General features: G+C 37.8%; 1 protein-coding gene across 8 annotated transcripts in view; it reads right to left on the reverse strand.

The window, feature by feature from the left end:
* Cobl (cordon-bleu WH2 repeat protein) overlaps positions 1-14,408 on the reverse strand; it is a 288,719-nt gene that overhangs the window by 184,445 nt on the left and 89,866 nt on the right. For 4 of the 8 annotated variants that reach the window (XR_013089036.2, XM_076836981.2, XM_076836999.2 and 1 more), the window contains exons 3-5: positions 8,766-8,976; positions 6,298-6,526; positions 3,631-3,675 (exon numbers count right to left, since the gene is read on the reverse strand). Coding sequence is in view for 7 of the 8 variants with exons in the window: in XM_076836981.2 (XP_076693096.2) it covers positions 3,631-3,675; positions 6,298-6,526; positions 8,766-8,976 (485 nt within the window). In the remaining variant the exon portion in view is untranslated. The remainder of the gene's footprint in view (positions 1-3,630; positions 3,676-6,297; positions 6,527-8,765; positions 8,977-14,408) is intronic. The other 4 variants (XM_076837019.2, XM_076836990.2, XM_076837008.2 and 1 more) reach the window with 1 other exon arrangement.

Consider the following 14,408-nt stretch of genomic DNA (forward strand, 5'->3'; position numbering starts at 1 on the left):
ATGTTTGCTAGTAGCAGCATTAAAAACGATGAAATTAATTTTCACTATACATTCATTTGATTCAATATATATAAAATATTATTTTTCACATAATGAATATCAGAGCTATTTACATTTATTTTTATGTAATCCAGTGTTTGCCTCAGGATGATAGTACATCTATCATGACCACCTTGAACTGACCACTTCGAAGTGTCCAAGAGCCATATGTGGCCTGTGGCTGCCCAATTAACCAGCATGGCTCCAAAGACTATGCCTTTAGTGTAAAACATCTGCTTTAAGAACCATCAGTGAGGTAAAAATGCTAACCAAATAAATAAATAAATAAATCCAGAGTCTCCCTGTTCATTTCTAGAACATGGAATACCAGTGGTAGTTTACCCAGGTGGTGTTTGAAACAATCACATCAGATCTCCAAGACCCTCATTTCCAGATTTTCTTTCCACAGTTGTAGTCAGAACATTTTCCTTTTAAGCTACATTTCCTAGTAAACCAATTGTTTTCTTCATCTTCTTTTACTTAATTTATTTAGTAATTAATTGATTGTTGAGCTCTAAGCCCTTGCTCTCTCTTTCTTGGTGTTTTCTTCCTCAGGATTTTAAGAGCTAGGATGGGCTCTTTTTTAGCTATAGAAGAGGACAATAAAGCCTAGACTTGGCAGGCAGCAGATCAGCAATCAAGGGTGGTTCTCATGAGGCAGGACAAGAAGCATCAGCATCACAGAAACCTGTGAGAGATAAAATCCTCAGGCCCGTTCCAGACATCCAGAATCAGAAACTCTGGGAGAGTTTCCAACACTGTTTAAAAAACACCAAAGTGAGATCTGAGGGACACCTGAAAAGTCGGTGTAAAGGTACAGAGACATACATGTGAGGCACAACTGGACAAGCGGTTTAGTCTCTCCAAGCCTCAGTTTATTCATCTGCAGGTTGGGGTGACTATGCTCATCATAGTCACCCCAACCTGCATTCTTCTCTTCCAAGGCATACAGACATGACAATATAAGGGAAAACTAAGGAGTTCCTGAAGGATAAAAAGATGAATTTTCCCATATCACTGTCAACTGCTAGACAGCAAGACCTCTAATTCACTAGTGGAAAAATCATGGACTGGGATATTACATACCTACCATCAGTATATCAGCCAACCCAAACATGGTAAACATTCATTAACTTCTTTATCTGCTAATGTATAATTTCATATTTGAGTTATAGCTATGAGACATAAAAGTAGGTGCATTAATAAAATATGCATGACCATTAAGGCCATCTACCCAACGAAGCAGAAACCAAGTGTACATGTTCTTTAAACCAATCTGTAGAGAACGATGGCTCCTGTTTAGCTCACCAGGGTCAGGGATCTGGATTACATGCAAGGCTCTAACCAAGGAGATTAGTGGGCAGCACATCATGCAACATCCAAACCAGAGGACCCATATCACAAGATGCAACTACACAGACAGATGCATGTGCACACACACACTTGAAGGTCACACAAAAACCTTTTACTAAGGTTACAGTAGAAGATAAATTAGTCATTAAGATAAAACATATCATAGAGTAATCCGTATCTAAACTATAGCATAAATTAATATGTATATTTCTAGTCAATATGGTTTCTACAATTGAATGGTGTGTGAAATGGATATATTAAAATGGATGATAATGTAGTACCCAAAAATTAAATGAAAACATGTTACTGGCACACAGGCCATATTACACCAACCACAAAAATAATAAGACTGGGAGCTGGGGTTGTGGTTCAGTGGCAGAGTGCTTGCCTAGCAAGTGTTAGGCACTATGTTCAATCTTCAGCACCACATAAAAACAAATAAAGGTATTATGTCCATCTACAACTAAAAACAAAAATTTTTTTTAAATAGACCAGTCCAGAAAACTGCAATGAAATTGAACCTCTTGTTTCTATCCCTGAACAGGAATAGTGGCTGGTCACAAGACTGTGGTAGCTTGGCTCCAGAATTGAGACTGGGGAGGCACATATCAAGCTGTTAGAGCCTATGGCTACGTGAATGTGGCAGGGGCTCAAAACTCACAGTCCTGAGCTGGGGTCTAGAGCACACAGTCTATTTTTAGAGCACAGGCTCCTGAGAAACCCCTAAGGCTCAGGAGTCATGGAAGAAGGGTCAGTTTAGAGCAAAGCAAGAGAACTCAGGACTTACATCAGGCAGAATATCTACATGAAGCTATGCTGTCAGAACAACATAAACAACAAATACATAGTTTAGCCTGGAGAACATACACATTTAAGACCTAGAATCCACAGTTTCCAAGGGTGATCATTTGAGCATAAAATTTATTTTGTTTGAATGTAGTCTATTTTATAAGAAATTAAACATCAATAAAAGTATTTTGCAGGGATCATATTTAATTTATAAGAAAGTACTTCCTGTTTGGAAGCACTAAAATTATTTCAGGAAATGATAAAGAGGAACTGAGGGGTACAAGGGGTATAGAAAACTGAAGGAACTCTGAAAGACCAACTAGTCCAAATCATTCATTTGTCAAGAAGAGAACATAAAATCAGGGCAGTTCAGTGGACAGAAAACAAGACTACTGAGCAGCACATGGAAAAGGAAGACCCATGGGCATTCTAAGTTTTAGCCACATGATTAGGCTACCTGCACTCAGGGTAATAAAGAAAAAGCCCTTCAGTTCACCTTGTCCCAATCCTTAGTCAGTCCAAACCCCCAAGTAGAATCACTCAATAACAACTCCTGCCTTCATATATGTGAGTGTCCTGCTCACAACAACTGCTTTTTCATGATGTTTCTTAACAAAGAATGCTTATCTTTTTAACCTCCTTCTGTATTATTGATGAAGTACATCAATTATAGACCAGAACATCAAGGATGTCTCCAGACCAACACTGAGTTTCTTTCAAAAAGTTTTATTTCTGGAAATAAAATCTACTGTTAAGTACTGTAACAAACATGGAAAAAATTCTGTAGAATGCAAAGAGCCTGGGATTCTAACAAACTTTTTTCATGAATATATAAATATATGTATAACTATATATATTTGTTCAAGAAAATACCATATATATGCATATGTATATGTTTAAGTATGTATGTGTGTATGTATGTGTGTATCTGTGTGTGTATGTATGTGTAAAAAGAGGTGGAGAAAGAAAAAAGATTTCTAAGAAATAGGTGTCAAAATACATGCTAAATCTGGACTAATCATTTGCATAGTTGCTATAATAGTGAAAGTTAATACTGAAAATTCTGCTGCATGCAGGATGGTCCTGGAGGACAGGTAAGCTCATAGATAATACAGGCAAGCAGAAATAAAAATACATCAGTGCTCTTTTAGCACCTATCACTTCTGCTCTGACCTGAAGTTGTGGGCAATAGAATGTGCTACAACATCCTCCCTCATTACTTACCAATTAGAGGCTCACAGCAAATTCTCACACAAGGGACATTCTTCTCTGAACTAACCAGGGAACAAAGAAATCACACCATAATCTTGTGTCAACCAGGCAAGACTCACATCCCCAGAAGTGTTGCAAGCCATACTCATTTCCTTCAAGTCTCACACAAAAACATCACCTCCATGCATCTTCCTAGCCCAGACCCATGCAAAGTACAGCCCTGCAGGCTCACTGTACCTCTGAAACTCAGGGAAGGCTCGGACTGAGTTTTGGTCAGAAGAACTAGAAAAGGCAGGCAAGAGAAAGTGAGGACCAGCTTGTAGACCTGAGCTACACCCTACGGAGCCCTGGCCTCTCCTAAAGCCTTGGATGGACTTACACATGTACATGTGGCAGTGTCAAGGCCTGATGTGAGGCTGGTGCCTGCCTCTCCAGGTCTGTCCTCCCAAGGACCTGCAGCTGCGCAGGCTGCTTGGCCTACTTGTGGACATAGGTGGCAGCAAAGCCTCAGGCTTTTTCAAGATACCACTGCCTGGGATTCCAGAGGAGGGCAGGCTTTTGCCAGCAGAGTCCTTCTTCCTTCCCACACCAGCTGTCCTCTGGGATCTCCAGCATCTGCAGGGGTAGGGAGGAGCAGGTGGCCATCCTGAGTGTAAATTAAGAGAGACAGAGAAGAGGCTGCTCCATCAGGCCCTGGAAGTCCTTCCAGTTCAGCTACAAAATAGAAAGGGAACCTCAGGGACCCCTCTGGAAGACTTTCTTTTCTTTTAAGATATCAGATGGTTAATAGGAAGATGTGAAGGCGTGTGGCAGGGATGATTATCAAGCACTGACAACTAGCCTAATCTAGGTTAAAGGAAATCAACCTGGTCATGGGATTGGAGCATGTCTTTCCCATGAGTTGGGGAAAGGAGAGTAGGATTTGGGGGTTTAAGAGCAGCTAGTTCCCTCAAAGACAGAGGTGCTTCAAAATCCAAGTTGGTTGCACCATGTATTCTGATGCCTGGCCCTGCCTGTGAATCACAAAACACAAAATCACAAGGTGTCAGCCTGCTGACACATTGGAGGGCTTTGACTCTCATGTGTAGATATTCACAGGCCTGCAGGGTCCTCTGCTTAACAGAAAGGCAGATTTTGTATGACTTCTTTAGTAACCATATTCTATACCTTTCAAGATGTATCCAACTGTGGGAATATAATGGAAACACTCATTTGTGAAACCCTTTTGCTTTTAGCTTCCTAAATGTAGCTTTTTCCATTTACTTTTCTTTTTTTTTTTCTTTCTTGTCTTACCAAATGAAAGCCCTGTTTTCAAAGAGTCACATAAACCAAAATAAAATAAAGCAGATATATCCAGACAAATATACACACAGTAACCCAGTCTGTGTGGCTGATGCTGAAGTATTACTGTCTGTTTTAAAAAGATACTGGACAGCTTAGCATGTGTGAGGTTCTGGCTTCAATCCCAACACCACCAAAAAAAAAAAAAATGTACTGAACAAAACACAACACCATTATTCTCAAATGTCTAGTGGTATTTTTTTTAAGGGAATAAATAGTCCATGTATTTTATACCCCATGTGACCAAAACCCTCTCTTAACTGTCAAATAAGACCCAAGGACTCAGAAACTAGGCTGATTTGGGAGAGGTATAAACTGGAGAGGAATCCCACTTTTGACCATTCATTTCACAATACCTTTGGCAATAAGAAGTAGTACAGGGGGGGGATTTGTGCATTTGCTTTTTCTTTTTTTTCTGGGGTGAGGTGGGGTGTAGGGTGGGTGGGTTGGTCCTGGGGATTGAACCTAAGGTTCAATCTTTACTGCTGAGCTACTTTTCTAACCCTTATTATTTAGTTTTTGAGACAGGGCCCTACTGAGTTGCTGAGGATCTCACTAAGTTGCCGAGGGTAGCCTTGAACTTAGGGTCCTCTTGCCTCAGCTTCTCAAATCGCTGGGATTACAGACATGAACCACTGTGCCCAGCTGAAAAAACAAACAAAAAATACCAGAAACCATTTTTACTGAAAGAAATAAGGAAAAAAAAAAACAGGTATAGAAAAAAAAAGAACAAATCATGAAAAGCTTTATTATACATCTATTTTAAAAGTCTAGCCTACTTAATATTTTTGGAACAAATAAAATGGCCATCAGTTATCACATGAGGCTCATTAAAACAGAAAAACAGAAACTTTAATGAAGTTCATTTTAAAAATTGTAGGGTCAAGAATTATAAATTATCTTTTTGCCTGAGAGTGGTTTAGCTACAGCTCTTTATATCAATCAGAAAAATCTGCTTACATAATATATTTATGTCTGTACCAACAGCAACCTAGGGACTGCCAATCATCAATGGCTCTAATTGTGACTCATGCTAAGGTACCAAAATGACATCACAGTAAGATATCTGGCAATGAGGGTAAGGAATCTAAGAGGGTACCTAAAGCTATCTTCAGGAATTGATCTCATGGACTGTAATTTGGTCAGTTTAAGAGAATAGCTAAATGCATTTTGACACTGGTCTTGATATAAGCACTGTTTGAAACCTGGGAGCAGCAATGAAAACTGAAAAGAAAAATCAACACTATGTTTATATGTTTTTTGCAGAGTTAGAGCAGAAGGTCTAATCTCTCCTCACCTGTTTATGCTTTTACTTATGCTGACATTCACAAAGAGAACATAAAAGTTGTAACTAGGAGGAAAGAAGGCATAATCACAGTGCAGGGGAATAAAAACAGCCATATTTCTTTTGCAGGCCAAAGTTCTCTTTTGCCCACATCAACCCTGGACAAAATTTTGAGTTGCCTATCACTTCACATATCTATCTCCATCTAGTACTACAGAGAGTCACAAGGAGAGGGAGCAGGCTACAAGCAGGGTGTGTAGAGCACAGCAGGGTCTCACCTCTTCTGTTGTCCCAGGCATAAAGTTCCTTTATCCCCAACTCATTCAAGGACTTGGATAGCTCCAGTTCCTCTCCGGCAACATTGTCCCTCAGCAGAATCACGTGATCTGGGCTGACCTCACACTTTGCACAAATGACTGGCAGAATATTCTGGAGTGGCACATCTGGGCTCACCCGCACAACAGCTTTTTGTGTTCGAAGGTAATTCACTATCAAACGCACAGATTTCTGGAAGAATAAATCAGAGACAAAGAATTCTATGAGCAACCTCTTCCCACAATAGCTCCAACTTCTGTTTTAAATTTAGAATTAACAGGATTTTGTGCAGCTCTAATCCTTCTTCCATAACTTTAGTGAGTCACAAGGGAAATGGAATAACGAATAGTGAAAAATAGATGTCCAGAATAATGGATTTATCTTATAGAGTTTCTCTTACTAATTAACAAGCTGCTAGACAACATAGGGAAATGGATGTCAGTAAGGGCTCTAAATTTAAAAACCAATACGTATACTGCCTTTCAAAGACTCTGACCAGATTTGAACATAAATATACATCTTTCTAAAGGAAAATAGTTTGGAAGTAGAATGAATAATTTCATTAAAAGAAAATTCCCACTAAACAAAACATAAAATTTTCAAGAAGCCAAAGTGTTCATATAAATATATGAATATTTATGTACATATGTATTTATATAAATAATAAGGCACCATATGCATACATGTGTAAGAGTATGTAAATAGATGTGTATTTATATATGTATGTGTTCTCACACACACACACACACACGGAGTATACACATATTTTCAGTCAGAAATAGAGTCTAACTTTTTCAAATACCATACATACAATCAAGAAGAAAAAAATAAATTTGACTAAGGCCAATTCTAAATGACTGCAGATAAAGTAGCCCACCAAAAAAACTATAGTATTCAAAGTTTCACTCAGTTTACTGTAATTCAGCCTTCCTGATCATGGCATAGTGCAAGGGCATTAAGACAGTGGACAGAGTAAATATGAGTTGCACAGAGTGACTGAGAAAAGCTTTAGGCTCCTTTCTGGTCTGAGTGGCAGGGCTTGGTGGCCATAAGAGTGACAGAATGTAGGAAGAAAGAAGAAAAGGAGGAAAGATGAAATTCTCATCAGGTTTCTCAAAGAAGACTCATGCTCATACCCTGGGCCTAACTATCCCTAAGGACTAAGAACGTGAGGGAAGCCACAGGGTTCTTTTGGGTTGAACTTTGATTTTCATTTGAAGAATAAGGGAAAATTTTCTTTGGACATAGTATAGAAGGACAACAATTAGAATTCATTTTTTATTTGTCTTTTAGTATATTAAGATAATACATAATAGTGGGGCCTATTTTGACATATTCATTTAAGAATAAATCAGTTTTCTCTATTTCAATCCCCAATATTATCCTTGTTCCTCCTCTCTTCCCTCCCACTGTTCCCCTTTAACAATAAGAATTTATTAATCATTGAAATCTAGAAAGTCAAAGGAGACAAACTGTTGGCCACATTTTAAAAGCAAGAAAATTCAGATCTTCCAAGAATCTGAAAGAATGAAGTGGAACTACTTTTAGTTGGACTGAAAGATCCATGGCAAAACCTTATTAGTACAATGAGAAACAAATTAATTTTAATCAACAATCAAAAAGCTGCATAAAGCTGTGTATATAAAATATTCTTCAAATGCAATGAGTAAATATTTCTGACAACAATTTTTTCAAAAAGACTCTCTCCCTCACCCCCAGGAGATGGTAGAGTCTTTTTTTTCCCCTTTTTTTCCCATACTAGTAATTGAAATCAGTGGCTCTCTAACCATTAATCTACATCCCAAGCAACCCCCACACCAAGTTGATGAGGCTGGTCTCAAATTTATGATCCTCCTGCCTCTGCCTTCCAAGTGCTGGGATCACAGGTGTGTGCCACCATGACCAGCTGAGATGGTAAATCTTTTACAGATCTGAACTGCTTCCTAGAGATGAAAGAACTCCAGAACTGCACAGTCCAATTAATAGCCAATAGCTAACTAATTAAAATTCAATAACATTTTTTAAAAAAACAGTTTCTCAATCACACTAGCCATATTGCAAGTGCTCAAAATGTACATGTACCCAGTGGCTCTTATATTGGGAAGTGTAGAATGTGGGGCCATTTCCAGCTCTAGAGACAGTTCTATTGGCTAGCTGTGTTCTTCATTAATTCCTTTTCTATATATTATATAATACATACAGGAGCAATTTTACAACAATGAACATTATTAAATTCTGGAAATTCTATCGCCTAAAATAAACCCAGTGTATTTGGCACCCTTTGCCCAGCATGGCAGCAGAAACCTCAGCCACAGCTTTCTGCATGTGGTATTTAGAAAAGCAAAGCAGGCTCTCCTCAGCATCTCCCACACACTCACTCATAGGCATGTGTCCATGTACATCCTCTCATCACACATAGGCATCTACTGACCTCAGGCACCCTAGGTGGGCCAGGCTTCACCTTTTCTTCAGGAACTTTTTCTTTCAGAAACACAGTGTGCACATTCAAGGTTCCAACCAAAGTATTTGGCTTAAAACTCAAAGGCTGTTGGGTTTCTGAAGACCGGATCTCAAGGGCATGGTGGGAAGGATTCAGGTGATTCTGAAGGCAAAGTTCAACCAATAGGTCCATCATTGCATGGCTGAAAATGGGAAAACAAATCATGATTATTAGGAATGTCTGCACTCTCCCTCTGCATAGCTGAGTAAGGGCAGAAATGGATGAGTGAGGAAATTAGACGTGCTTATAAACACAACACAGGCTCATTAATTTCTTATGCATGATTGTATAGCATTGTTACCCTTCTCAATGCTAATGAACAACATTACCGAAAGAACAGAATCATAATAGCTGATCAAAAATCATAATAGCTGAGAAAAACAGTTGTAAATCCATGAGTATGTTGAGTTGAATAATCTAAAGCCTGATAACTACTACTTATAGGTACAAGACACTAAATCAGTGATTTGTAAGTATAATGTATCAAGAAAAACTAGGCTTTAAGTTACAGAATTTGTTAAGCATTTATGAATAATAATGCACCAATGAATTGGGGAACCAGAAGAAATGCTGAACTCCTAGACACATGTAACCTACTAAAACTCAATCAAGGAGAAACAGAAATCCTGAACAAATAACAAAGAAATTGACTCGGTAACTAAGCCTTGCCAAAAAGAAAAGTCCTAAATCAAATGTATTCAAAAGATTCTCCCAAATATTCAAAGAATAATGCCAAAGCTTCTTAACTCTTTCAAAAATTGAAAAAGAAATATTTTCAAACTTGTTTAATGTGGCCACCATCACCTTAATAACAAAGAGAGACTCCACAAAAAAACTTATAGGCAAATTTCCATGAGGAACATGGATGCAAAATCCTCAATAAAATAATAACAAACAAAATTTAACACCACATTAAAAAGATTATATACCACGTTTCATCCAATTATTGGATGAAAGGATGCAGGAATGGTTTAACTCAGCCAATCAATCAATGTGATACATCACATTAAAGAAACAAGTCTTATAAAAAGGCATAATCATCTTGATATAGACAAACCACGTGACAAAATTCAACATCCATTCATAACTTAAAAACTGTCAACAAAATAGAAGGAACTAACTTCAACACTATCAAAATTATATGTGAAAAGCCCACAGCTAACATCATATTCAAAGCGGAAAAAAAACACTTTTCCACTTAGATACTTATAAGGCAAGGATACTCCCTTGTTACTTCTGTTCAACACAATACTGGAAGTCCTAGCCACAGGCACTGCACTGCCCAAGAAAATAAATAAGAATTCATGCAAATCAGAAGGAAAGAAGAAAATTTTTCTGTGTATAGATAATGTGATCATATATGTAGAAAATCCTGAAAATTCAATAACAGCAAAACATAGTTAAAATAATAAACTACTCCAGGAAAGTTGCTTGATACAAAACCACATAAAAAATTAGTAGCTATATGTGTGGGGTTTTTTTTGGGGGGGGGCAGTTACTGGGGATTAAACCCAGAGGCACTCTTCCACTAAACCACATCCCCAGCATCTTGTTTGTTTTGTTTGTTTTGAGATAGGGACTCACTAGGTTCCTGAGGTTGGCCTCAAACTTGCAATACTTCTGCCTTAGCCTCCCATGTTGCTGAGATTCCAGGCATGTGCCACCACAACCAGATGAAACTAGTGGCATTTCTGTATACTAACAATAAGCTATCCAAAAAGGAAATTAAGAAAGCAGTTCTACATATAATAGCAGCAAAAAGAATAAAGTAGTTAGGAATAAACATAATCAAACATTTGAAAGATTTATGCACTGAATTACTGGATGAAAGAAATCAAAGGAGATGCAGATAAATGGAAAGATACTCCCTTTTCATGGATTGGAAGAACTAAAACTGTTAGTGTCCATGCTACACAAAGAAATCTGCAGATTCAATACAATCCCCACCAAAACCCCAATGAACAAATAGACAAATAGAAAAATATATCTTTAAATTCATATGGAATAACAAAAAATAGATAAATTTATCTTTAAATTCATACGGAACAACAAAAAAAATAGAAAAATATATCTTTAAATTTATATGGAACAACAAAAAATAGACAAATAGAAAAAAAATCTTTAAATTCATATGGAACAACAAAAGACCTTAAAGAGTTAAAGTAATCTTGAGAAAACAAAGCTGGAGTAATCACATATGCCAATTTCAAAATATCTTACAAAGCTACAGTAATCCACACAGTAATGTACTTGCATAAAATTAGACATGTAGATCAATGGAACAAAATCAGCCCAGAAATAAATCCATGCATTTATACTTAGGCAATCTTTGACAAGTATACAGAGTGCACAGTGAGGAAAGGACAAACTCTTCAATAAATGGTGTTGGGAAAACTGAACATCCTCATGTGGAAAAATAAAATTGGACACTTCTGTTATACCATACACAAAAATAAACTCAAAAGGATTAAAGATTTAAACTAAGACTTGAATTCATAAAACTACAAAAATAAAACATAGGGGAAATCTTGCTGATGTTGGCCTGAGTAGTGCTCTTTTTTGGATATGACACCAAAAGCACAGACAACCAAAGCTAACAAAGGCAAGTGGAATTGCATCAAACTAAAAGCTTCTGTGCATCAACAGAGTGAAAGGAAAACTATGGAATAGGAAAAAATATTTTCCAACCATATATTTAATGTGGTGTTAATATCCAAAATAGACAAGTAACTCAAGGCAACTCAATGGCAAATAACCCAACTAAAAGGAGGGCAAAGGACTCAAATAAACATTTCTCAATATAAGTCATACATATAACCAATGGGTATATGTAAAAAACATGTTCAACATCACTATCAGAAAAGTACAACTCTACCACAATATCACCTCACACCTGTGAATGTTTATTATAAATTTAAAAAAAAAAAGATAAATGCTGGTGAAGTTGAAAAGGAACTCTTACACGCAGCTAGTGGAAATGTAAACTGTTATGGCCATTATGGAGTGGAGTATTACTAAGCTGTAAAAAATAAAAAAATTCTTGCCATATATAAAAACATGAATGAACCTGGAAGACATATGCTAAGTGAAATAAGCCAGACACAGAAATAGTGAATGATCTTACTTATATGTGCAAGCTAAAAATGTTAAATCCATAGAAGCAGAGATTAGAAGAGTGGTTATCAAGGGCTAGGTGAAGAGGAAATGAGGAGATAAATGCCTATCAAAAGCACTAAGTTCCTATTATGTGGTAGGAGTAAAAATCTGGAGACCTAATACACATCACAGTGACTACAGAAACTGTGCTGTATGTATGATATTTGCTGAGAGGGTACAAATTTATGGTTCTCAACGCGTGTGTACGCACACATACACATACTTATATTTATAAGTACATAAGTTGACAAATATATAAACTACTTTGTGGTGATCATTTCATAAATATACATGTATATCAACATCGTGTTTTATACTTAATACAAAGTTTATATTTGTCAATTTTGCCCCAGTGAAACTGAAAAAATTAACCAGAAAAAAGGAAGTAACTCTTGCCAACAGACACTTCATACAATGGATACTTATTTTTTGGTTAAAAAAATGTAGACATTTTTAAAAGTACATGTTTAACTCAGTAAATATTATAGATAACCTACTGGGTGAAGTGTGTTACAAAGAAATTTAGAAAGCTTTAAAATAAAACAAACCTGGTTTTTGAACTCAAATAAAATAAAGCCATAGGTACTTACCCTAGTCCTTCACTCATTCCTCCCTGACCCTGAGCGTCCCAGCCCTGTGGGGCCCTGATACTAGATGGCAACTCAATGCCAAAACAAACAGCAACAACAAAAGCCCAAGCTACCCCATTTCTCATCCAATTGCTATAAGACTATCAATGATGTTCTTATTGATCCAAAGCAATATTTCAAAGTCATCTTCAAAACAATATTTACCTCATCCACTATCCAGGAAGTGACTGAGTGACAGTGTCTGCCAACCAGTGAGACCCAGGAATCCCCAAGAAGCCAGTGCCCTATGACTGATGGGGCATTTGTGGGGACCAGGCAGTTCAAACCCTCACATGTACCACAGGTGGACAGGCAGGCTAATACCTACAATGAATTCTGGTTGTTTCAGCCCCTGGTCAAAACTCATCTTTATCTCAACAAGGAGCTTAATGAAATAAAGCAAGGAGGTACACACCATGCACTCAAAGACATGCTAGTCTCCACATGGAAAACAGACTCCTTAAAAGTGCTAAAATAACACCATCATACAGACTCTCATTCACTGTACACCTGATAGGTCCAGGGCTCCACGGTGCCTTTACACTTTTCTCTAGTCTGAGTGATGCAGACTGTTGTCCTGGGGTTTCTACACAGGGGGAGTGGGGCTGGGATTTGATTTATACTCTTGTCCATGGATGTGACTCTAGCTTTGTCTCTGCTATCTCCACCCAGAGTTTATTTCCACCAAGTAAACATGTAATTGGTCAAGAAACACAAAAAAGTACACAAACACTGCTAATGTTTCCTTCTAACCTTTTAGTCCAGTAATTGGCAGCATATTTGAAACATCTAATTAGAGAATTTACTGTGAAAGGCAAGTGCCACAGGGCTCCCTGGCTTTTTTCCACTACAAAGAATACACCCATCTTGTCAGAGCAGAAGCCAGTGGTTACAATTTAATGTGCTAGCAAAGCAGTACACTAGTTAGGTCTGAATAAATAACTGGTTGTTCAAATTGCTACCTTCTGTGTCACATGGAACTCTAGGATTCACTGATCCATGCTCCACAGCAATATTGTCCTCCATTTTCCACATACCTGAGGAAGGATGAAATTCTCCTCAGGAGTGCTCCCTACTGGGAAAGCAAATGCTCCCTACTAGGAAAGCTGCAGTTACATTTTAACAGTTAAGGGTACATGTAGTTTATGAACAACCTCTTGCTTAAATTTACTATTACTTTTGAGGGTCAGCAAACAAAAGCAAAAACCCAAACCTCTACTGGAATATGATGGAAAATCAGACATAGGTTATCACACATGTTAAGTACTTGAAGAACACAGAGAACACAGAGCTATTACTGATCAATCCAGGGAAGCAAATGGGACCCCATTCCTTCCTGGTTGCTGAAGCAGCACCCAGAACAGACAGTTTCTAAAGGCGAGTGAGAGTGAGGAGGTCCAGGAAGCTCAAGTGGCTGTTTTGCCCTTTCTCCACCCATCTCTAGCTGTGAGCCTCAAGTGGACACAGCTTTCTCATGAGGACTGGCTCTGCTGCATTGATATAACCTTGGTTCATGAATGTCATAAGAGAACCCAGGTCCAAAGACATAAGCTCAACTTAGTAAATGTCCTGCAGGGTTTGGCTTGATATTTAAAAGATGACTAACTTGAAATATTAAAATACTCACCATTTTTACACTACACACTCTGTGGGAACCTGTCTGTGTGAGGTAAGGTACAAATGGCTTTTGCCACCTTGCACTACACCTGTTATACCACTATTGACTGAAACCTTAAAATACCAAATTCCAAACAGCCATCCAGTTCTTTTAAGGCTCCTTTGATCTGCT

Source organism: Callospermophilus lateralis, chromosome 1 (genome assembly GCF_048772815.1).
Source record: "Callospermophilus lateralis isolate mCalLat2 chromosome 1, mCalLat2.hap1, whole genome shotgun sequence".
Lineage (NCBI taxonomy): Eukaryota > Metazoa > Chordata > Mammalia > Rodentia > Sciuridae > Callospermophilus > Callospermophilus lateralis.